The sequence below is a fragment of the Choloepus didactylus genome, chromosome 1, assembly GCF_015220235.1.
Source record: "Choloepus didactylus isolate mChoDid1 chromosome 1, mChoDid1.pri, whole genome shotgun sequence".
NCBI lineage: Eukaryota > Metazoa > Chordata > Mammalia > Pilosa > Megalonychidae > Choloepus > Choloepus didactylus.
Genome location: NC_051307.1, coordinates 126,723,786 through 126,748,709, shown reverse-complemented (window position 1 = coordinate 126,748,709; position 24,924 = coordinate 126,723,786). Strand labels below are relative to the sequence as shown.

The 24,924-nt window shown below is 35.8% G+C and overlaps 1 protein-coding gene across 4 annotated transcripts in view; it reads right to left on the bottom strand.

The window, feature by feature from the left end:
* ZBBX (zinc finger B-box domain containing) overlaps positions 1 to 24,924 on the bottom strand; it is a 149,392-nt gene that overhangs the window by 8,291 nt on the left and 116,177 nt on the right. For all 4 annotated transcript variants that reach the window (XM_037841377.1, XM_037841383.1, XM_037841387.1 and 1 more), the window contains 2 exons: positions 24,568 to 24,684; positions 3,575 to 3,832 (listed from right to left, as the gene is read on the bottom strand). In XM_037841377.1, the coding sequence (XP_037697305.1) occupies positions 3,575 to 3,832; positions 24,568 to 24,684 (375 nt within the window). The remainder of the gene's footprint in view (positions 1 to 3,574; positions 3,833 to 24,567; positions 24,685 to 24,924) is intronic.

The window sequence follows — 24,924 nt, the reverse complement described above, 5'->3', positions numbered from 1 at the left end:
AGGGACAGAAAATACTTAAAACCAGTTCAAATGAAGTTTGGCATTTAATAAAATCCAGGAAAAGCCAAAAGAGCTCAAATCTTCCAACAAAGGCAACTGAGGAACCCTCACCTTGACCTTCATCCACCCCCTTTCCTCATAAGCCTAAACAGGATGATACAGACAAAAGTGCAATACCCAGCCCACAAATATTAGCTCTAATAATAATAATACCATCAGATTTCAGTAAAATTGAGAGGAATTTGGAGAATTTAGTCTCAATGTATCAGAAAAGACAGAAGAAATGTGTAAAGCCATCCACAATAAGCATGAGCAAGTAAAATACAAAGAAATGACATAGAAACTAACTATGGAAAGAGGTTAGAATCCAAGAATCCTTAGAATGCAAAGGCTGATTAAATATAAGACCAATCTGGTAGAAAACATAGATCATGACCATAAGAAAATTTCCTACAAGTCCTTTGGGTACAAAAGAAATGAAAAGAAAGTTTTTAAAAAGCACCAGCCCAACAATCTCAAAGATAAAACAATAAAATTTCACATATCAAAACAGTGATGGCAAAACTAAAAGAATAATTAAATTGTCACCTATTCCTAGATTAGATTCTAGAGCAGAAAAAAATAAGCTATAATGGACATTATTAGGACAATTGACGAAAATTGGATATGGGCTAATATTACAGACATTAAATTTCCTGATTTAGATCATTGTGATGTGCTCATATGAGGAAATGTCCTTGTTCTTGGGAAATATACTGAAAGGTAAAAGGAAATGATACTTCTAACTTCTCAAATGGTTCTCAAATATATGTGTGTGTACACGTGCACATGTGTAGAGAGAGAGAGAGAGAATAGAGAATGAGTGATAAAGTAAATAGGGCAAAAGATAAACAAGCACTCTACTGAGCAGAGTCTACAGGAGTTCCTTGTACTAGTCTTGCATTCCTGAAATTTTTCTGTAAGTTAGAAATACATCAAAATAAAAAGTTACCAAATAAAAAACAAAACAAAAAAAAAACAACACCCAAATTCAAAGTCACACCATTAGAGAACTAATTAAAAATATCAAACAATAAAGAACTGACCAAATCTAGATAAAATTGAAATCCTGACATGAAGGACAAGCTTGAGATGACCCCAGCAAATCCAAAAGACAATATAAAACTGGTTAAAAAATTTGAAGAACATATGAGTAAATACATTGTACAAAGAGGATCGAACAATAAAAACAACCACCACAACAAATACACAAACAAAAAAAAAAAAACAGGTTTCTCAGCAGGAGAAAACCAAATGGAAAAGAAAATCAATTCAAAGATACAGTACAAAATTTTCTTCTGTAAGTGAGAAGCTTACTCTATAGACAGAAAGAGAATCCTGTGTTTTAGAAAATGCTGAATTGACACTGAAACACAATCCAATAAAGTTAATGAGTTTCAAGTATTAAAAAAAAAAAAAAAAGCATTCACTCAGGAAAGAAGCCTGTCTCACTCAGAGAGGGTGAAGTAAAATTCAAGGTGGCCTCAGATTATCTCACAGCAGAATTCTGAGCCAGAAAACAATGAATCAGTATATATGAAGTTCAAGAGAAAAGTGACCCAAGGATAATACCCTCAGCCAATTTATTATTCAACATAAAGATACCAGGCATTTTAAACATGAAAGAACTCAGGTAATAGAAATACCATGAACTCCTCCTGGGGTGACGGTCTGGGAGAACTATTTGACAATTAAATTCAGTTGAAAAAAGGTAAACAGAAAAATTGCAATAAAGGACTAATGAGCACCATTTTCAGAATCAGAAGTCAGTGGAGTCATATCTGTTAAGTGCAGAAGAAAAGAAGTTGTGATGAACCAAATAAATCTAGCTAACTTGCAAAACCACCGTAAAGACAAAAGACAGACATTTTCAATAAAGCCATAATTAAACCTTCTAGAGATGAATCAAAATAAATAGTTCAAGATTGGGAAGGCAAGATAAAAGTACATGTATTGAACATTTAATCCATGTGAGTTTTCCCTAAGCAATAGACACTAAAAGGAAATCTTGAAAACATTAAAATAGTAATAGAACTATAAAAGAGATACAATCAATATTGTCTATAATTACATGTGGTAAAAAAGAAATAATGAAACAACAAATGAATTCTCATCTTTTATAAAGTCATTTAGTAATTACTGTGTAAAACTAAAACATATAGATTAAAAATGGCTTCAATTGCTTGCTGTTTCTTTTGACCACTTTCCTTAACTTTTAAAGGGATCTTTAAAAAAATGTCAGGTTGGATCAGATAAAATTGCTGATATTCCACTGTTTCTGGTCTACAAATAGGCAACTGCATATAGTTCAACTTCACAATATTTTGTGATGAAAAGTATATTTACCTGAAATTTATAATTTAGTTTCATTTCAATGTTTCTTTTGTTAAATTGGGTGTGTATTTAATAATTTTTTTAAAATATTATGCAAAGTGTAAATTGATTTTTATAAAGTTATCATTCCCTCAGTCTATTTATCCTTATAACTATCTATTATTATATGTGTATTTATGATATAAACAGAGAGATGTTTAAAATGATGCTCATCAAATGTTAATTACAGCTGTTTTTAAGGTAGTGAGATTTTGTTTGGATTATTTTTTTACTTTTTTTTTTTTTTTTTGTATTTTGTTGTATTGCTTGGATTTTTCAAAACCAAGATGTATCATTTAAAAAAAATAGCCAAGTCATTATTATAAGGTGAAATAAAGAAGAGAACTCCTAATATTAAAAATAAAGAAATAAATAAAAATTTAAAAAAATTTAAAAAAGGAGAAGAAAGAGTGGAATATATAGACTCAGAGAAATTTCTAGCCTGCCTCCTGGTCCTGCAGCTGACTTCTATCAAACTTCTTGAAATATTTTCTGATGAAAATAAGAGGATTACTTCTCTCTGAATTTTGTTACTGAAGCTGTCCTTCACATGTTCAAAAATGTAGATATCAGTGCTAGACTGTATCCATCGAAATTTAGGAAACAGAATGTCCAAGTATAATTTCTTCCAGCAAGCAAGATCAGGATCAACTGGGTACTTATTAAATGTGCAGAATCTCAGTCCCCACCCCAAACCATCAGAATCTGCATGTTTAACAAGATTCCCATGGGTTGTGTGGGCACATTAAACCTTGAGAAGCACTGTTATAAAAGATCTAACAGATCAACTCTCCACTGAGGAGGCTGGGCAGCTGGCTTTCATAAAGCTACAGAGTTTAACATATCAGTGGGTTTGTGGAAAGGAGGAAATTTTTTTTCTGTGCACATGAAGGTCTTTATGCCAATATCTCACTATGCATTATGTGGGCAAAGGGAGACCATCTCTGCTGTGGTTGAGCACGATGTTAAAAATGTCCTACTACCTGAGTCAAATAGAGAGATATTCAAGAAAGCAGACAAACAGACACAAAGGTTGACAGTTAAAGAGGGAAAGGGACAGAAAGATTTTTTGTTCTCATGCTTGTTTTTTTTGGAGCATGATACAAAGAATCAGGCAGAAGGCAGAGTTAACATTGTCTACGCTGGAGAAAAATAGCATTACCTGTAGGATTTCTCAGCACATTTAATTCTCTTTCCAAACTGTCTAAGGTTTGTTGATCAGCAGCATCATCTAAGAAAGGTTCATTCTGGTCTGTAATATCAATATATTCAATTTCTGAAATTTCAGAAGCAGCTCTAGATAATGATCGAACAGCTGCACTTCTTGGTCGAGGCTGAGAGGATGAAAAGCAGCTGGAGCTATTTTTAATGGAATTAGAAAGTGGTAAATTTACTGTTGAAGGTCTCTGTGATGTCCGTCCTAAAATGCAAAATAAAAAGTTTTTAAATTAAATTATATTTTAAATTCGGAGTGAATGCTTAAAGATGCAAAATACCAGCACTGACACTTAGAGGAGTTAAGTTCACGCAACAGTTAACAAACTACTTTTTTTTTTTTCATTTTTGCAGATTATGGCATTTTATTCAGGATGGTAGAAGTTTTCCCGCAGCAAGGAAGCCAGATCCCTTGCAAAAACGGAAGCGGCCTTGAGCTTCAAGGGGTGGCAAAAGATTTTATATATATATTCTTTTTATTGAGATTGTTCACATACCATACAACTATCCAAAGATCCAAAGTGTACAATCAATTGCCCATGGTACCATTATACAGCTGTGCATCCATCACAATTAATTTTTTTTCAATTTTAGAACATTTTCATTACTCCAGAGAAGAAATAAAGACAAAAAAAAAGAAACTCAAATCCTCCCATATTCCTAAACACCACCACTCCATTACTGATTCATAGTTTTGGTATAGTACATTTGTTACTGTTGATGAAAGAATGTCAAAATACTACACACTGTAGTATATAGCTTGCAATAAAAATATTTTTTTCCTATATGCCTCTCTATTATTAACTTCTAGTTATAGTATCATATATTTGTTCTAGTTCATGAGAGAGATATCTAATATTTGTGTAGTTAATCATGGACATTGTCTACCACAAGATTCACTGTTTTTACATTCCCATCTTTTAACCTCCAACTTTCCTTCTGATGACATACATGACTCTGAGCTTACCCTTTCTACCACCCTCACACACCTTTCAGCACTGTTAGCTATTCTCACAACATGCTACTATCACCCCTGTCCATTCCAAATATTTAAGTTCACCCTAGTTGAACATTCTGCTCATAATCAGCAACCGCTCCCCATTCTTTAGCCTCATTCTATATCCTGGTAACTTATATTTCATGTCTATGAGTTTACATATTATAATTAGTTCATATCAGTGAGACCCTGCAATATTTGCCTTTATGTGTCTGTCTTATTTCACTCAATATAGTGCCCTCAAGGTTTCTTCATCAACTTATTTCTTTAAGATGGTTTTGTTCACACAACATACATTCCAACCTAAGTAAACAATCATTGGTTCTCTGTATAGTCACATATTTATGTATTCAGCACCATCACCACTATCTGTATAAGGACATCTCCATTTCTTCCACAAAGAAGGAGGAAGCGTCAAAGAAGGTAGAGAGACAAAAGAAAAAAAAAGAGAAAGAGACAGAGAAAAAAAAAAAAACAAAAAAAAACATGACAGCTAGAAAGCAACAAAAGATAGCATTAACCTAACATAGAATAGAATCAAACAACATCACCAATGCCATGGGTCCTATAACCTTCCCCTATTCCCCCTACCCCCGCCCATATGCATTTAGCTTTGGTATATTGCTTTTGTTACATTAAAGGAAGCAAAATACAATGTTTCCATTAATTATAGTCTCTAGTTTGCATTAATTGTATTTTCCACCCAATCCCACCCTATTTTTAATACCTTGCAATGTTGACATTCATTTGTTCTACCTCATGTGAAAACATATTTGTACCTTTTATTACAATTGTTGAGTACCCTAGGTTTCCCTGAGTTACACAGTCCCAGTCCTTATCCTTCATCTTTTGTTCTGGTGTCCCACATGGTCCCAACCTTCCTCTTTTGACCATACTCACAGTCATCTTTGTTCAGTGTATTTATATTGCTGTACCACTATCTCCCAAAATTGTTTTCCAAACCTCTCACTTTTGTCTTTTCCTTTCTGTCTGCAGTGTTTCCTTTAGTGTTTCCTGTAGAGCAGGTATCTTGTTCACAAACTCTGTCATCATCTGTTTGTCAGAGAATATTTTAAGCTCTCCCTCATATTTGAAGGACAGTTTTGCCAGATATAGGATTCTTGGTTGGTGCTTTTTCTCTTTCAGTATCTTAAATATATCACACCACTTCCTTCTTGCCTCTGTGGTTTCTATTGAAAAATCTGTATATACTCTTATCAAACTTCTTTTGTATGTGATGGATCGCTTTTCTCTTGCTGATTTCAGGATTCTCTATCTTTGACGTTTGATAATCTGCTTATTAAGTGTCTTGGCATAGGCCTATTCAGATCTATTCTGTTGGGGTATGCTGCACTTTTTAGATCCATTATTTTATGTCTTTCATAAGAGATGGGAAATTTTCATTGATTATTTCTTCTATTATTGCTTCTGCCCCTTTCCCTTCTCTTCTCCTTCTGGGACACCAATGCTTTTCATTTTGTCCTTAAGTTCCTGGAGACATTGCTTGTATTTTTCCATTCTTTTCTCTGTTCTTTTGTGTGTAGGCTTTCAGGTGCCTTGTTCTCCAGTTCCTGAGTGTTTTCTTCTGCCTCTTGAGATCTGCTGTTGTATGCTTCCACTGTGTCTTTCATCTCTTGTGTTCTGCCTTTCATTTCCATAGATTCTGCCCATTGGTTTTCCAACCTTTCAATTTCTACCTTATGTACACCCAGTGTTTTCATTATACAGTTCATCTCTTTTGCCATTTCTTCCCTAAACTTTTTGAATTGACTTAGTATTAGTTGTTTAAATTCCTGTATCTCAGTTGAAGTGTAAGTTTGTTCCTTTGACTGGGCCATAACTTCATTTTTCTTAGTGTAGGTTGTAGTATTCTGTTGTCTAGGCATGTTTTCCTTGGTTACCCCTGTCAGGTTTTCCCAGACCAAAACAGTCTCTGGTCCCAGAAGGAAGAACTATTCAGTATCCAGTTTCCCTGAGGGTGTGTCTTAGAAAATTGGTACATCCTGTGAGGCCTCAGGTCACTGTGCTTTTCTGTCCAGCAGGTGGTGCCTGTCAGCCTGTAGCTCCAGACTGGTGTAAGAAGGTGTGGCCTGTGGCTGTTTTCCCCCAGGTTCTGGGGTCTGGTTCTAAATGGCAGGTGGGTAATAGAGCTGGGACCCACTTTTTCCTTTTAGGGAAGATAGATCCCCTAGGGAGATGTCATTAGCATTTGAATACTCTCTGTCTCTCTGTCTGTGCTATTGCCACCCTTGTCTGAGTCAGAGTGCTGGGAAATGAAAATGGCTGAGGCTTTCCCCACTGAGCCAAAACAGGAACAGAAAGCCCCCTTCAAGGCCAGTCTGTAGACACCCTCTAGCTCTCCAAGGTCAGTCATCACCCAAAGCCTCCGTCTGCTTGTTGGGGATTCATAGCTTGTATTGAGCAGTCCACACTTCTTAATTAAAACCCCAGTTTGCGTTCAACTGAGCTGTATTCACTTCTCAGGGACAGCTGCTTGCTAGCACCACAAGGCTTTGCAGTTCGTTGCAGTTCAGGCCATGGGGGGAAGGGCTCCCAGCTTGGATCCACAGTTTTACTTACAGATTTTATGCTGCAATCTTGGGTATTCCTCCCAATTCAGGTTGATGTATGATGAGTGGACAGTCACATTTGTCCCCCTGCAATTACTGTGGAACTAGTTGTTCCTGGTTGTTTATTAGTTGTTCCAGGGGGACTAACTAGCTTTCACTCCTCTCTATGCTGCCATCATAGATCAACACAACTACTTTTGATTATCTAAAAGTGGTCAACAATTTTAGTTTGCCACAATTTGTTAATCACAAATTAACTTGTCTCTGTCATAAAGGACAATTCTGGGTTATTTTTTCCCTAATTTGTCTACATTCAGAAAAATAAAAATAAATGTTAATATTAACTAAAGCAAAACATCTATAAACCAAGTCAATTCTAGACCAAATCAACACCCAATTTTATAATCTATCCCTAAACAAAGAGCTGTGCCGTGTTTCTTAAATTCTAGGTTAATGTCATGCTGTGCCTTGTAAGACAAAAAACCTATAGGACAAATATGTGTGATACCTCCTGATGACAGCATGTAATTTATTTTTATATTAAAACAAATATGGAGACAAAATAGACCAGGATGAAAATCTATGTGACTTTTTAGAAAAATACAGGCTTTAAAAATCAAGATTGATTAATAATCAGAGGGAAAGATTGCCCAGTAAGAAGCTGCAGGAATCAGTCTCTCCAACAGATCAACATTTAAACAGGCAGGAACTGTCTGAATCAACTATTTTGAAATCTGGAGTCTAGTAGAACACTGTATGGTAATATCCAGGGAAGAGCAAAAGGAAGAGGCTGGTAAATTATGGTAAATACCAATAAAACACTTTCTCTGGGCAGCATTTACCACCACCTATTTCCTACTATTGTTTTCAGGCAGCAGTGGGTTCCAGCCACTGCCATAGCTTGCTCGTGCCAGAAAGGGACATAAAAATCCATTTCCCTAAGATCCAAGGGGGCCACAGTCTGATTAGCTACTTTGGATTGCTGAGGGAACATCTCTGAGGGTGGCCATTGTTCCAACCCATCCTGGACAAAGGTGTCGAGGGAGACTTAAAGACAGTGTGCTTCCTTGTATTGAAGACGACAGCTGAAGGGCTGCATTTGCTGGGCAGGGGCCAAGTCCAAAAAGCATAGCTTTGAGGAACTATGGAAGAAACTCTTGGTGCCCTTCCTGGCCCTTCTCTCTTCCCCTCTCCAGGTCAGTTAGGAGTCTGCTAGTGCTCCCTTTGTGCATCCTTGGCCTTGTTCCTGAGGGAAAAGAGCAACTCTGGAAACTCCTATCAAGTGTGCTCCCCATCCCAGAATTTGCCCTGCAGGCAAAAGCAGCTTGAGATGATGAAAGCAGGGGGAGTAACAACTGAGGCAGGAGGCCTGGGGCACTGGGGTAAAGGCTAATCTGTTCCAAGTCCTGGGAGAAGGAGAAGGTCTGTTTCCTGGAAAGTAGGGAGGCATTCAAACTCCTGTAAAGAGGGGAAATCCTAACACCACTAGCAAGTACAATCCCAGGAAAAGACACAGACCCAGGAAAGACAGGAAGGACCCGGCACTTTGCATTCACCTTGGACTGACTTTCCTGATAGGAGGGCTGACCTCTGACAGAAAGCACCAACCAACATAAAGCCAATTTGCAAACATGGAGAAAGGTGTTTTCTGGTTAGGTTTACTTGGGTTTGTCACCTCCTGACACTTAAAGAAATCTCTGTCATGTTACCAGTTGGAAATAAACTCAAGAAATAGACATCTTAGAGAATAAATCCCAGAGTTAGCATTTTAAAACATTAAAATGTACAGTTGGAAATAAGAGTAAAAGACAAACAAAGAAATAGGAAATGATGGCCCATCAAAAAGAAGAGGATAAAATCCAGAAAACATTAATGAAAATAAGGCTGTGAACATACAAGCCAAAGAATTTATTTAAAAAAAGATCTTCAAAAGGCTCAAGGAGATAAAGGAAAACACAGAGAAAGAAGAAAAGGATATAAGGAAAACAATGAATGAACAATATGAGAATTTCAATAAGGAGACAGAAATTTAAAAAAGAAAACATACAGAACTGCTGAAGTTGAAGACAACAGTAACTGAAATGAAAACTTCCCAGGAGGATTTCAACAGCAGATTAGAGCTGGTAGAAGAATCAATGAACTCCAAGATAAGAAAATTGAAATAAATCAAGCTGAGGAGAAGAAAGATAAAAGAATAAGAAAGAATGAATACAGCTGAAGAGACCTCTGGGACACCATAAAGTATACCAACCTACATATCAGCAAAAGAAAAAGAGAAAGGGGCAGAAGAAATTTTCAAAGAAATAATGTTAGAAAACTACCCAAACTTAGCAAAAGACATCAATATGCACATCCAAGAAGCCCAGAGAACACTAAACAGGATAAATTTGAAGAAAAATATGCCCTGTCACATACTGACTGTACTGTTGAATGCAAAGGACAAAGATAGAGCTCTGAAAGCTGCAAGAGAAAAGCAATGTGTTATATACAAGGGAGTCCTAATTAGATTCAGTGACAATTTTTCTTCAGAAACCATGAAAGGAAGAAAGCAGCAAGTTGAAATACTCAACATACTGAGAGAAAACAGTTGCCAACCAAGAATTTTACATATGATAACGCTTTTTTGAAAATAAGGGAGAGATTAAGACATTCCCAGATAAACAAAGCTGAGTTTGCTAATCACCACCAGACCTGATCTATAAGCAATGGTAAAGGGAGTTCTTCAAAATGAAAGGAAAGGACACCAGACAGTGGTTCAGAGTGATATAAAGAAATAAAGACCTCTGCTAAAGGTAAACATTTGGGTAATTACAAATGCCAGTACTACTATATTGTATTTTTTAATATGTAACTCCACCTAATACTTCCTATAGGTGCTAAAATGCAAACGCATAAAAATAATGATAAATTTATGGTTTTTGACATAAAATTTAAAAAATATAATTTGTAACAACTTCAAAAAAGTTGAAGAGACGTGCTATTAATGTTGAGTTGGCATCAAATAAAATATTATTGTTATATATTTAGGATGTTAAAATTCAACCCAATGGTGACCTTGAGGAAAATTATGAAAAATGTATCCAGATGGATATGAGAAGGGATTCAATATGGTATTACAGAAAAAAATCAAATAAACATGAAAATAGGCAGTAACAAAAGAATTGAGGGACAAAGAAAGTATTACACTTACCAAGACTAAATAGCAAAATAGCAGAAGAAAGTCCTGCTTTTATCAATATCAATTTTAAATGTTAATGGGTTAAACTCTCCAGTCAAAAAGTAGAGATTGGCAGAATGTATTAAAAGTGTGACCTAACTATATGCTGTTTAAAAGAAGCCCACCTTTGGGAATGTAGAATGGTGCAACCACTCTGGAAGACAGTATGGAGTTTCCTCAGGAAGCTAAATATAGATTTGCCATATATCCCAGCTATTCCATTGCTGGGTATATACTCAGAGGAACTGAAACTTAAGACACAAACAGACATTTGTAAACCAATGTTTATTGCAGCATCATTCGCAATTGCCAAGAGATGGAAACAGCCCAAATGTCCATCAAAGGACGAGTGGATAAACAAACTGTGTATCCACATGATGGAATATTATGCAGCTGTAAGACAGAACAAAGACATGGATCATGTAATAATGTGGATGTACCTTGAGGACATTATGTTGAGTGAAGTTAGCCAAAAACAAAAGGACAGATTCTGTATGGTCTCACTAATATGAACAGACATTAATGAACAAACTTTGGGAGTTAAAAGCTGACAACACAGGCGACCAGGAGATAGAAAGAGGGCAGAGATCAGCCATTTGATGCTGAAGGACTACAGAATGTTTAGGATTGATTGCATAGATCCAGAAATAGATAGCATAATACTGTGTGATGGTAGCACAGTATTGTAAGTACACTGAACAAAGATGTCTGTGAGTAAAGCTGAAAGAGGTGGGATAGGAGATTGTATGACACCAGAGGTAAAGATAGATGATAAAGACTGGGACTGTATAACGTGGCAAAAACTGGAGTGGCCAATGACTGTTACTAAATATACAAATATAAAAATGTTTTTGCATGTGGGAAAGCAAATGAATGTCAACCATGTAGAAATTTGAAAAAGGGATGGTATTCAGGAAAAAACATAATCAAAGCAAACTGGAGTCTATGGTCAACAGTAACATTGTAATATACCTCCATTAAATGTAACAAAGGCAATATGCCAATGCTAAATGTATATGAGAGGGGGATATAGGGGAGTAATATGGGATTCTTGGTAGTGGTGTTATTTGCTGTCCTTAGTAGTATATTGTATTGTATGACATGTTATTTTTCTTTTTATCATTTTTTCTTATTGCTAAAAAAAAAAAAATTTTTTTTTCTTGTAGTAATCAGTATGTTCAAGTGCTGATTGTGGTGATAAATGTACAACTTTGTGATGATACCATGAACAACTGATTGTACACTGTGGATAAATGTATGGTACGTGAACATAACTTTATAAAATTGTAGGAAAATATATATATAGGAGTAAAAGTGTTGGAGAAAACATGGTGAGAGGGATGATGCATCACCAATATGGACTAACCACAATGTGTAAACTCAGAATTGAATCTTAGAACATAGCCTAATGTGGACACAATAATTGTAATAGTCCCTAGATTGTAAGCTCTTACAGCAGTTAACTCTATCCCTGAATTGTAAGGCCTATCTCTAAACTTTGAGATGCTGATCCCCTAGCGTATGCTGTCACAAACATTGGGACTGGCGGTTTGATGTGCTGAGCCCTTGAGCATGGCACTTGCCCTTATGAAGCTCATTACCACAAAGGAGAGTCTAAAGTTGTATGTAATGGTGCCTAAGAGTCTCCCCCTGAGTACCTCTTTGTTGCTCAGATGTGGCCCTCTCTCTCTAACTGAGCCATCTCGACAGGTGAACTCGCTGCCCTCCCCCCTACGTGGGACCCGACTCCCAGGGGTGTAAATCTCCCTGGCAACGCAGAGTATGACTCCCGGGGATGAATGTGGACCCGGCATCGCGGGACTGAGAGTATCTTCTTGACCAAAAGGGGGATGAAAAATGAGATGAAATAGTTTCAGTGGCTGAGAGATTCCAAATGGAGTCGAGAGGTCATTCTGGTGGACATTCTTATGCACTATATAGATAACACCTCTTAGGCTTTAATGTATTGGAATAGCTAGAAGTAAATACCTGAAACTACCAAACTCCAACCCAGCAGTCTGGACTCCTGAAGACAATTATATAAGAATGTAGATTACAAGGGGTGACAGTGTGATTGTGAAGACCTTGTGGATCACACCCCCTTTATCTAGTGTATGGATGAGTGGAGGAATGGGGATAAAAACTAAAGGACAAATGGGGTGGGATGGGGGGATGATTTGGGTGTTTTTTTTCACTTTTATTTTTTATTCTTGTTCTGGTTCTTTCTGATGTAAGGAAAATGTTCAGAGATAGATTGTGGTGATGAATGCATAACTGTGTTATCATACTGTGGACAGTGGATTGTATATCATGGATGATTGTATGGTGTGTGAATGTATTTCAATAAAACTGAATTTAATAAAAAAAAAAAAAAGAAGCTCACCTTTAATTCAAAGACATAAGCAGGTTGAAAAAGAAAGGATGGAAAAAATATACCATGCATGTAGTAACTAAAGGTGAGCTGGGGTAGCTATACTAACATCAGACAAAGTAGTCTTTAAATCAAAAACTGTTATGAGCAACAAAGATGGTCATTATATACTGATAAAGGGGACAATTCAACAGGAGGATGTAACAATTATAAATATATTTGCACCTCACAGGAGAGCACCAAAATAAATGAAGCAAATAATGACAGATTTGAAGGGAGAAATAGACAGTTCTACATTAATAGTAGGAGGCTTCAATACACCACTTTCAACAATGGATAGAACATCTGGACAGAATATGTAAGGAAGTAGAAGATTTGAATGATACTCTAAACTACCTAGACCTAAGAAATCTATAATGGAACACTTCACCCAACAATAACAAAATACACATTCTTCTCAAGTACACATGGATTATTCTCCAGGATCGCCCATATGTTAGGTAACAAAACACGTCTTAATAAATAAAAACATACGAATCATACAATGCAATATTTTGTCCAACCACTATGAAATGAAGCTAGAAATAAAAAAAAAAAAAAAAAACAGAGGGAGAAATAGAAAATTAAAAAAATATTTGGAAATGAAACAATGCACTCTTAAACAAGTAATGGGTTAAAGATGAAGGAAAATTAGAAACCATCTTGAGGCAAATGAAAATGAAAAGACAGTGTACCAAAACTTATGGGATTCAGCAAAGGCAGAGCTCAGCAGGAAATTTATAGCTCTGAATGCTTACATTTAAAAAGAAGAAAGAATTAAAATCAGAGATTTAACCTCAAAGCTGGAAGAACTAGAAAATAGAAGAGCAAATTAAACCCAAAGTGGGGAGATGTAAGGAAATAACAAAGATTAGAGAAGAGACACATGTAACTGAGAATACAAACCAATAGAATCAACAAAACCAAAAGTAGGTTTTTGAAGAGCTTAATAAAATTGATGAACTGTCAGCTAGATTGAAAAAGAAAAAGTGGACAAAAATAACTAAAATCAGAAATAAAAAGGAGGACATTACTACCTACCAAGTTGAAATAAAAAAAAAAAGGACTATCAGTGGATACTATGAACAATTTACACCAACACATTAGAAAACCCAGGTAAAACAGAAAGATGCCTAGAAACTCACAAACTACCTACACTGATTCAAGAGAAAATAGATCTCTGTAAATGGATTACTAGTACAGAGATTGTTTCAATAATCAAAAACTTTCCAACAAAGAAAAGCCCAGGGCCAAATGGCAAGATCCAACAAAAAGAAAGTCCCAAAAAATCTACACCAAAGCAACTAGAGCTAATAAATAAATTCAGCAGAGTGGCAGGGTATAAGACCAATATGCGAAAATCAATAGTACTTCTATACACTAGTAATGAACAATCTGAGGAGGAAATCAAGAAAAAAAATTCCATTCCTAACAGCAACCAAAAGAGTAAATATCTAGGAATAAATTTAATCAAGGATGCAAAGGACTTGTACTCAGAAAACTACAAAACATTGCCAAAAGAAATCAAAGAAGACCTAAATAAAGGGAAGAACATTCCACATTTATGGCTTAGAAGACTAAATATTGTTAAGATGTCAATTACACCCAAAATGATTTACAGATTTAATGCAATCCCAAGCAAAATTCCAGCAGAAATGGAAAAGTCAGCTGTCAATTTATTTGGAAGGGTAAGGGGCTCTAAAGAGTCAAAACATCTTGAAAAAGAAGAACTAAGTTGGAGGACTCACACTTCCTGACTTTAAAGCTTATTACAAGGCTACAGTGGTCAAAACAGCATGACCTTGGCATAACAATAGACATATAGACAAATGGAATTGAATTGGGAGTTCAGAAATAGACCTTCACAACTATAGCCAATGGATTTTGACAACACTGCCAAGTCCCACTCACCTGGGAAAGAACAGTCTCTTCAACAAGTGGTGCTGGGAGAATTCGATATCCACATGCAAAAGAATGAAAGAGGACCCCTATCTCGTACCATTTTCAAAAATTAACCCAAAATGGTAAAGGATGATATTGACTGTGCTTTAAAACTTCAACTTCTGTGTGAGATCAAGGGAAGAAATGTTTATTTGGTACAGGATCTATATTTTCTGCAGCACACTAAATAATTTTACTTGTACGGTCAATTTATTCAAACACCATAATTAAATGGAAATTTGAATAGGAAGTGAGATCTGGTAGGTTTGTACAGGTTAGTGTGAAATTCCGATACATCCCAAAGTAATTTGGGCAGAGAATAAAAATATATTTGCAGGGTCCCCCTGAGGAACCTGGGAAAAAGGTGGAAATGTTGGACTTCCCCACCTGGGTTATTACTGATATACTCACAAACATTGAGAACTAACAATTTAGTAGGATAAGCCCTTGATCTTGGGGCTTGCCCATAAAAAGCTTGTTACTTCAAAGGAGAGGCTAAGCTTACTTTTAATTGTGACTAAGAGTCTCCCCCAGAGAATCTCTTTGTTGCTCAGATGTGGCCCTCTCTCTTTCTCTAAGCGCACTTGGCAGGTGAACTCACTGCCCTCCCCACTACAAGGGACATGACTCCTACAGGTGTAAATCTCCCTGGCAATGTGGGACAGACTCCCAGGAATGAGCCTGGACCTGGCATCATGGGATTGAGAAAATCTTCTTGATCAAACAGGGAAGCAAAATGAAACAAAATAAAGTTTCAGTGGCTGAGAGATTTCAAATAGAGTTGAGAGGTCACTCTGGAAGGCATGCTTATGTGCTATATAGATACCCCTTTTTAGTTTTTAGTATATTGGAATAGCTAGAAGGAAATACCTGAGACTGTCTGTTCTAGTTTGCTAATGCCGCCAGAATGCTTGGTTACACAGTTACAGTCTTAAGGCCATAAAGTGTCCAAGGTAACACATCAGCAATCAGGTCCTTCACTGGAGGAGGCCAATGGTGTCCGGAAACTTCTGTTAGCTGGGAAGGCATGTGGCTGGCGTCTGCTCCAAAGTTCTGGTTTCAAAATGGCTTTCTCCTAGGACGTTCCTCTCTAGGCTTTAGCTGCTCAAAAATGTCACTCTTAGTTGCTCTTGGGGTGTTTGTCCTCTTTTAGCTTCTCCAGAGCAAAAGACTGCTTTCAAAGGCTGTTTCCAAAATGTCTCTGTAAGCTGAAGCTCATCTCTCAGTTCCAGAGCATTCTTCAAAGTGTCCCTCTTGGTTGTAGCAAGCTCGCTCCTTCTGTCTGAGCTTATATAGTGCTTCAATAATTTAATTCAGACACACTCTGAATGGGCAGGGCAACACCTCCATGGAAATTATCCAACCACAGTTATCACCCACAGTTGGGTGGGGTGCATTTCCATGGAAACAACCTAATCCAAATGTTCAAACTGAATCTCCACTAGTACGTCTACCCCACAAGATTGCATCAAAGAATATGGCTTTTTCTGGAGGACATAATACATTCAACTTGGCACATGGGTCAAACTGCAACCCAGTAGCCATGATTCTTGACGACTGCACAATTATGCAGCTTACATAGTGTGACTGTATGATTGTGAAAACATTGTGGCTCACATTCCCTTTATCCAGTGTATGGACTGATGATAGAAAAATGGAAACAAAAACTAAATGAAAAATAGCGTGGTATGTGGGGGGTGGAATGCTTTGGGTGTTCTTTTTTACTTTTATTTTTATTATTATTTTTATTCTTTTTGGAGTAAGAAAAATGTTCAAAAGTTTATTGGCATGATGAATGCACAACCATATGATGATACTGTGAACAGTTGATTGTACACTGTAGATGATTGTATGGTATGTGAATATATCCCCAAAAAATGAATTTTTAAAAAAATTAACCCAAAATGGATGAAAGATCTAAATATATGAACCAGGACTATAAAATTCCAGAAGAAAATATAGGGAAGCACTTTGGGTTCTTGTGCTAAGGCAATGGTTTCTTAGACTTTACACACAAAGCACAAGCAGTGAAAGAAAAAATAGATAAATGGGTCCTCATCAGAATTAAAAACTGTAGTGCATCAAAGGGCTTTGTCATAAAAGTGAAAATACAACCTACTTAATGGGAGAAAATATTTGGAAACCACATATCCAATAACAGTTTAATATCCAGAATATATAAAGCAATCCTACAACTCAGCAATGAAAAGATAAACCACCCAAATAAAAATGGGCAAAAGACTTGAACAGACGTCTTTCCAAAGAGAATATACAGTTGACCAAAAGCACATGAAAAGATGCTCAACATCACTAGCTATTTGGCAAATGCAAATCAAAACTGCAGTGAGATACCATTTTATACCCACTAGAATGGCTACTATTTAAAAAAAGAAACAAAATTACAAGTGTTGGAGAGGATGTGGAATAACACCAGCACTCATTTACTAATGGAGGCAATGTGAAATGGTGCAGCCACTGTGGAAGACAGTGGCAGTTCCTCAGAAAGCTAAGTATAGAATTACCATATGAACTGCAGAACACAAACAGTAAACCCTAAATTAAACTATGGATAATCATTTATAGTACAATTATAAAATATGCCTTCATGAATTGTAATAAATGTACCACACCAATTGAAGGTGTTAATAATTCTTTGTTTTATGTATGATTTTTCTGTAAACCTACAACTTCTCTAATAAAGGAAATGGGAACACATCTCTAATCTTCCTAAATATGAGTTCATTCTCTTTTGCCCTACAGAGAACTTTAGTGGAAAATTTCAGAAACACAGATCTAAGACAAGTTAATATTTTTTTCCCCTAGGGGAACTCCCATGCTTTTCTTGATCTAGTTCAAACATTAACTTAGTTGGTTACTTAGACATGAGTGTTTCTTTCATAGTAGAAAAAAAATCCCTTTAAATATTACATTAACACAACATAATTTATAGTTTGATATCGCTCACAAAAAGAGTATTTAATAAAGACCAAGAGAATTTTCAAGGTACAAATTTAGAAATTCATGGCACAGGGAATATTTGTAATGTACTGAATCACTGTTCTGATTTATATAAATATATTTCTATGAGAAGATAACTTTGCATTCCCTTAACACAAACTGGCTTTGTATAAAATATTGGATTCTTTAAAGTAGTGTTGGTGACTGCGCTGGTTTGAATATATTATATCCCCCAGAAAAAGCCATGTTCTTTGATGCAATCTTGTGGGGCAGACGTTTTAGTGCTGATTAGACTGTAATTCTTTGAGTGTTTCCATGGAGATGTGCCCCACCCAACTGTGGGTGATGACTCTGATTGGATAATTTCCATGGAGGTGTTACCCCACCCATTCAGGGTGGGTCTAAATTAAATCACTGGAGCCATATAGATGAGCTGACAAACAGAAGGAACTCAGTGCAGCTGTGACTGACATTTTGAAGAGGAGCTACAGCCAAGAGGGACATTTTGAAGAATGCACAGGACCTGAGAAAAGAGCTGCAGATAAGAAACAGTTTGAAGATGGCCATTGAAAGCAGACTTTTGCTCCAGAGAAGCTAAGAGAGGAAAAACACCCCAAAAGCAACTTAGAGTGACATTTTGGAGAGAAGCTGAAGCCTAGAGAGGAACGTCCTGGGAGAAAGCCATTTTGAAACCAGAACTCCAGGGCAGACGCCAGCTAACAGAGGTTTTTTGGACACCATTGGCCATCCTACAGTGAAGGTACTGGATTGTTGATGGGTTACCCTGGACACTTTATGACCTTAAGACTGTAGCTGTGTAACCAAATAAACCCCCTTTTGTAAAAGCTAATCCATTTCTGGTGCTTTGCATTCTGGCAGCATTAGCAAACTAGAACAGTGTCATTATCATAAAAAGCATGATTTGACTGAACATATGCCATGTAATATTATGCCCAATCTATTGACTCAAAGGAAAATAAAAAATTCAGAAGAGAGACTACAGAGAGTTGCTATGTATTAAGCATTTAATGATTACTGGGTTTGCCTTCTTATTTTTAACTTAAAAGATCTATTCTGAATGTAGCTAATACCCTAAAAAGAATCTTAATATGGTATGTAATTATTCAAGCAATTAAAAGTGACTAAGACAAGTCTCAAAGGGCACCAATTTCAATGAACACTTCAGATATCAATTTTTAAAACAATTTTTGCTGGTATGAAGTCATGACTAAATTAAAGAGATTCTGACCTTTGTGTGTTTATTTGTGCTCACAGACAATTCTAGAGAAAAATAACTGACAAAATGTGCCTATGTTTTGAGAAAAATAAATATAAATACCCCCAGGAATATTTTTTGTGACTGGAATTTGGAAAGGTTTCCCCTATTATGTGTAACATATAAAGAAACAATAGCTTATTCACAGCCATTGAGAAAAACAATAAACTATTTCCATAATAATATTAAAAAAAGAAGATCAGAGTAGTGAAAAGATGAATGAATGACATCAGAAAACTCTACTCCAATTCTATTATCTACTCAGGTGAAAGACTTAACCTCTTGGAGTCCTTGTTCTTTCTTCTAAAAATTGGAATAATGATTTTTGTGTCAAACTCAGACTATTGTTGGATTAAACAAGACAAAATAGGTAACAAGTTGTGTAAATAATAAGTTTCCATTTCTATGTATGAATCAGTAGTAATAATATTGACACTAGCAGCACAGGTAAGCCAGTATAAGGAAAACTGAACTATACAAATCTAAATTTCTAGATCTGTGAAGAAAACCTGCTTTGTATCTGTTATAAAAAGGTCTTGTACTATGTCTCAGTCAAGGTAAAATTTAGATGGATTTAGAACTCTTTACTGAAATGAAACAAATGTAAAGGAAGATCTTATTAGCAAAGAAACCAAAGACTGGACTTCTGCCAACACTGACAAATATGAAGTGAGGAAAAATTTGACGTAACATAGACGCCCTTCAGAAAACACAGTTGAGTACAAACACTTGCTGAACTCTTAAAACAACAGTTGGTTGCTGTAGTATTTGAGTCTAATTGATCTCAATTGAAAAAAGAAATGCAAAGGGGATGGGTTAGACTTATGTTTAGCACAAAGCAAGGAGAAAGACCATACTGCTTACTGGAAATACGTTAAAAGTTTAATTTAAAGAAACCCATACATATTAATAGACAGAATAGGGCCCAATATGGTCCTTAATTTTTATTTATTGTTCATTTAGGTCAGTATGTCATTCCTTCTAATGCTTACTGTATAAGATTATTAATGTTATTGTTAAGGTTAGGATTTAACACAGGTAAGACTGGCACTACTGGAAAACGCCACAGTTGAGAAGGTCATTCCATAATTTGAAAACAATAGTAGAGTATACAGATTATAAACATGAGAAATTACTTTTAGAGTAATTTGTACCATCACCAGCAATGCAATCTTGGGAAATTATTGATTAACACTGATTATGGTTATACTCTAAGTACAAAAAAAGAAATTATCCTTGATGTTAGCTAAAGAATCTATGTTCCATGATTAATAATGAAACCATGACAACCATTGGGAAGATAAAATACATTGCTGACTTTGGGATTTATTAATGGGCACAAAAATGCTGATAAGGGTATGAAAAATCTGAATCACTCACTGTTCTGGTTTACTAATGCTGCCATTGTGCAAAATACCAGAAATGGATTGGCTTTTACAAAAGGGGTTTATTTGGTTACACGGTTATAGTCTTAAGGCCAGTAAGTGTCCAAGGTAAGGCATCAATAGGGTACCTTCACTGAAGGATGGCCATTGGTGTCCAGAAAACCTCTGTTAGCTTGGAAGGCACATGGCTGGCGTCCCCTTGCTCCCAGGTTGTATTTCAAAATGGTGTTCTCCAAAATGTTCCTCTAAGACATTTTGTCCTCTCTTAGCTGCAGCTCCTCTTCAAAATGTCACTCTCAGTTGCTCTCCAAAATGTCACTCACAGCGTCTCTGAGTTCCTTCTGTTTATCAGCTTTTTATATGACTCCAGTAATTTAATTCAGACCCACCCTAAATGGGTGGGGTATCACCTCCATGGAAATTATCTAATCAAAGGTTTTGCCCAGTTGGTTGAGTCATATCTCCATGGAAACAATCAAAGATTCCAACCTAATCAACACTGATATGCCTGCCCCCACAAAACTGCATCAAAGATAATGGCATTTTGGGGGACATAACACATCCAAACTGGCACACTCACTAAATAGTATTTAATACAACACTAATTGTCATTGCTATTCTAAATATAAACATTAGAATTTAATCAAAAGAAAACAGTATGCTTTTTGGATAGTGTTTTAATAACAAGCAACAACATTCTGATCAAAAGAAATATTTTAATCCTTAATAAAGTTTGAAAACCATTACTGTCTAGTGATATTCTTGCTCCAATGTATAAATTGCTGAGAATTTATGCAGAAAAAGTGTATTTTCTAAGAGTTCTTGAAACATACATAGAAATTTCATTTAGAAGCATGGTTTAGTTGGAAGAGTGCTAGACAGGGAAGTAAGAGCTTTATTGTCTAGACTCATTAAAATCAGTTTTTGACCTGAATATGTCAATTCCTACTTCACCTGTAAAATTGAGGAGTTGGACAGGATGATATTTTAAATTCCAACTCTGAGAAGCTCTAAATAATACCCAATCCAAATAATCAATTATAAAAGCATTTACAATTCCTAAAACCATCAGGCATGGAGTCAGTAGCAGGTCATAGAAAAATGAATGAGATATTGCCCCTGCCCTCAAGATGCACTCCAAACTAGCACACAGTCCTACCAATCTGCTGAATTCATTTAAAAACACTTACTGAGTTCTTACAATGTGCCAGACCCTGTTCTATCACTGAGAATGCATCAAAACAGGATAAACTAGATATTTGCTTTCTTTCCAATTAGGGCTGTGGGAGAACACGGGGGAGGAGACTGAAAATAAACAAGTAAACAAATAATGTAATATTGTAAAAGGTGCTATGAAGAAGACAAAAAAGGTAAATGTGATAGAAGGACTGAAGATATCAGCGTAAGATAGGGGTCTCAGAAGGTCTCCCTAAGGAAGTGGCATCTGGATTGTGATTGAATAGTGGAAAGAACCAATCATATGATGAAGGGTGTGGGAGTGAAGAGGAAAGCTACAGAGCATACCGGAGCAAAAGGAAGAGAAAATTCTAAGGCTGAGAAATAAGAGTGTGGCTTGCCAAAGAACAGAAAGAAAGCCAAATGTAGGTAAAGTTGAGGTTAGGACAGGTGGACAAGGCCATCTCAGGTACTGCTGTGTGATGCATGGCAAGAAACATAATTTTTTTCCACATGCAATAGGAAGTTATGTGATGCTTTTAAGCAGGAGACTGGCATGACACAATTTATGATTAAAGATTAGAGAAAATATGATTCACTCTCTGACTATATATATATATATATATATATATATATATATATATATATATATACGCAATTCACTTACAGACTATAAACAGTAGAATTTGATGCAAATTAATCATAGCAACATGTTTATGGAAGGGGAAAAAGTGAAATTGAGAGACAAGTGGGAGATGATGAATCACCGGTTTGGACTAAAGATGGTATAGTAAAGATAGAATAGTTGGCTTTGGGATAGATTTTTTAATCAGCAGGATCTAGAGATAAATGAGATATGGTGGGTGAAAGAGTCTAGATGAATCTTGGGTTTCAGACTTAATCAATGTTTGGACAGTGTTGCCATTTACAGAGACAGAAGGATGGGTTGAAGGAGGAGTAGGTTTTGATAGTGGTAGGGAGAAGGAAATCAAGGATAACTTAGTCATAAGTACTTGCTGCTAAGCACACAATTAATTCATAACTACCATGTTTTTACATTCACATATTTAAAAATCTTATGGAAATGGAATTCCTTTACATACTGCATCAGTTCACAATATAAGATTTCTATAACATGGAGCACGGCCAGGATAGTTTTATTTCATTTCATGCCACTTACTCAGAAAGCCATTTCACTCCTTTTCTAACTGGTAAAATCGTATTAATTCTTTAAGACTTGGTTGAAATGTCACTTAGGCTCTAACACTTCCATATCTATGCTTTTCAATGGCAAAGTAATTCTTTTATTATCTTGATTCCTAAACAATTCTATATGCTCCTCTATTTTAACCTCTATTGCACATGCTACTAATAATTACCTGTCAGTCTCTAAAAGCATGTTGTTTACAGTCCTTTTATAAAACTTTTATTATGTATATTGTCATTTATGTGTCTGCATATCTGAACAGCAGTTTTCTCAAAGTATGATTTTGGTGTTATCTCTATTAAAATAATATGGAATTGTTGATAAGTACAAGTTCTTAGGCTTTACCTGTGCCTTTATGAATCAGAATCTCTAAGAGTGAAGGATTTTGCACTATAACAGGTTTCCCAGGTGATTATGTCCACACTGCCCTTTGAAAACCTTTGCACTGGGGTCAACGCCTTTGGAAAATAAAGATGATGGCTTACTTTGTATCACCAGGTCTGGCAGTACCTGGCCTAATGGTGCTCCAACAAAATTTTTTTATAGTAATTATTGACATTTAAATGCATTTGGCTATTTATTTATAAAGATTTGTCTAAGATTCTCATAGCATGCATGTGAATTTGTTTTCATCGATATACAGTGACTTAAAATTTACACCTCTGGCTCCCACAAATAGAAGCAACCAGAAGTTTGGAAGCTTCCATGTGAAAACAGGTACCTAACGATAGAGAAAAAATAAAAACACTTATCATAAATGGATGGTTTTTCCACTAAAAAAAAAAATTATATCTGACAGATTCTAAACATAAATGTATATGGAAAGGATTTAAGCTAGCCAAGGAGTTTTAATCATAGAGTTAGGGCAAAAAAAGATGTATAAGCCATACATACCTGGAAAAATCATATGTAATTAAATTTCGGTTTGAAGATGCCCTTTAAACCAGGCAAACAGCCCAATTTGTCATGTATTCCTCCTAAACTGTGAACTTCCTAATATCAGGAAACATGACTTACACACTGTTTTATCCCGAAGACCTAGTTCAGTGCCAAAATATACCACATATGTGTGAGATGAATTGCCTTAATTCATTAGTTATCTACTGCAATGTCATACAACATCCAGCACAAAGCAAACCTACTTTAGCATGTATTATTGTATAGCAATTATAACTTAATAATACCACTACTTTTAATGGAGTTAATATTCTATGTATATGCTCGCTACATTACAATGAGTATTCCACAGGTCAAGAATTACCCTATGAAAAACCTTGCAATTATTTTGGTTAGAGTATGGAGCTAATGACCTGAAACCAAGATCCCAGACTTAACACATTTGGTCTAGAACCAAGCAGTCTCAATCACAGCTTGAAGCAGGAATCTTAACCTAAACAGTTCATTTCACCAATGTGTATGTCTGATCGCAATATGAACCAAGTAGAAAAGCAGAATGTGGTATAAATATGCTGTTTCCAGAGAGTATAATGAAACTGAGCATGTGTTTCATCAGGATTGTTCAAAATACACCATATCCTGAGCTACATTTTAAAAATATTATTCCCTAATACATTGTTACCGAAAAAAAAACTGACTGTAATTCATGTTTATTGAGAGGAATAATAACTACTTTTTGGGTTTTTGTTTTCTGAAGTCAAGTCCAGGGCATTTATTTAAAATAAATCAGGTTAAATTATGTAACTGCAGAAGCTAATTTTCAAGTTAATGCAATCCTGTAAAGAAACAAACTAAAAAACAAAGTGAGCCACTAATATGCTACCACTACTGTAGAGCCAATCTTACCCGTCTTTTTCTGTGTTCTACTTTGTGATGGGTTCTGGGCACTCTGCACAACATCTAGGGCAAGGGCATTATCAGCATATGCACTTAAGCTTTGGTCTGGGAACCATTCTCTCTCTCCTGAAATGGAAAATGGTGAAATGATGTAAAGTTAAAAAAGGAAGTAAATCCATGTTGTTGTTTATTATATTTACTGTCCTACTGGACAATGTTTAGCTAAATAAAGAATATTTGTAACAGTGAAATGTGTATTATACTATGAAATACAAAATCTCATAACTATACAATTAAGACCATTAGATTCACAAAACTTAATTAAAAAGAAAAAATAAACTATATTGCAAAGATACTACCCACATA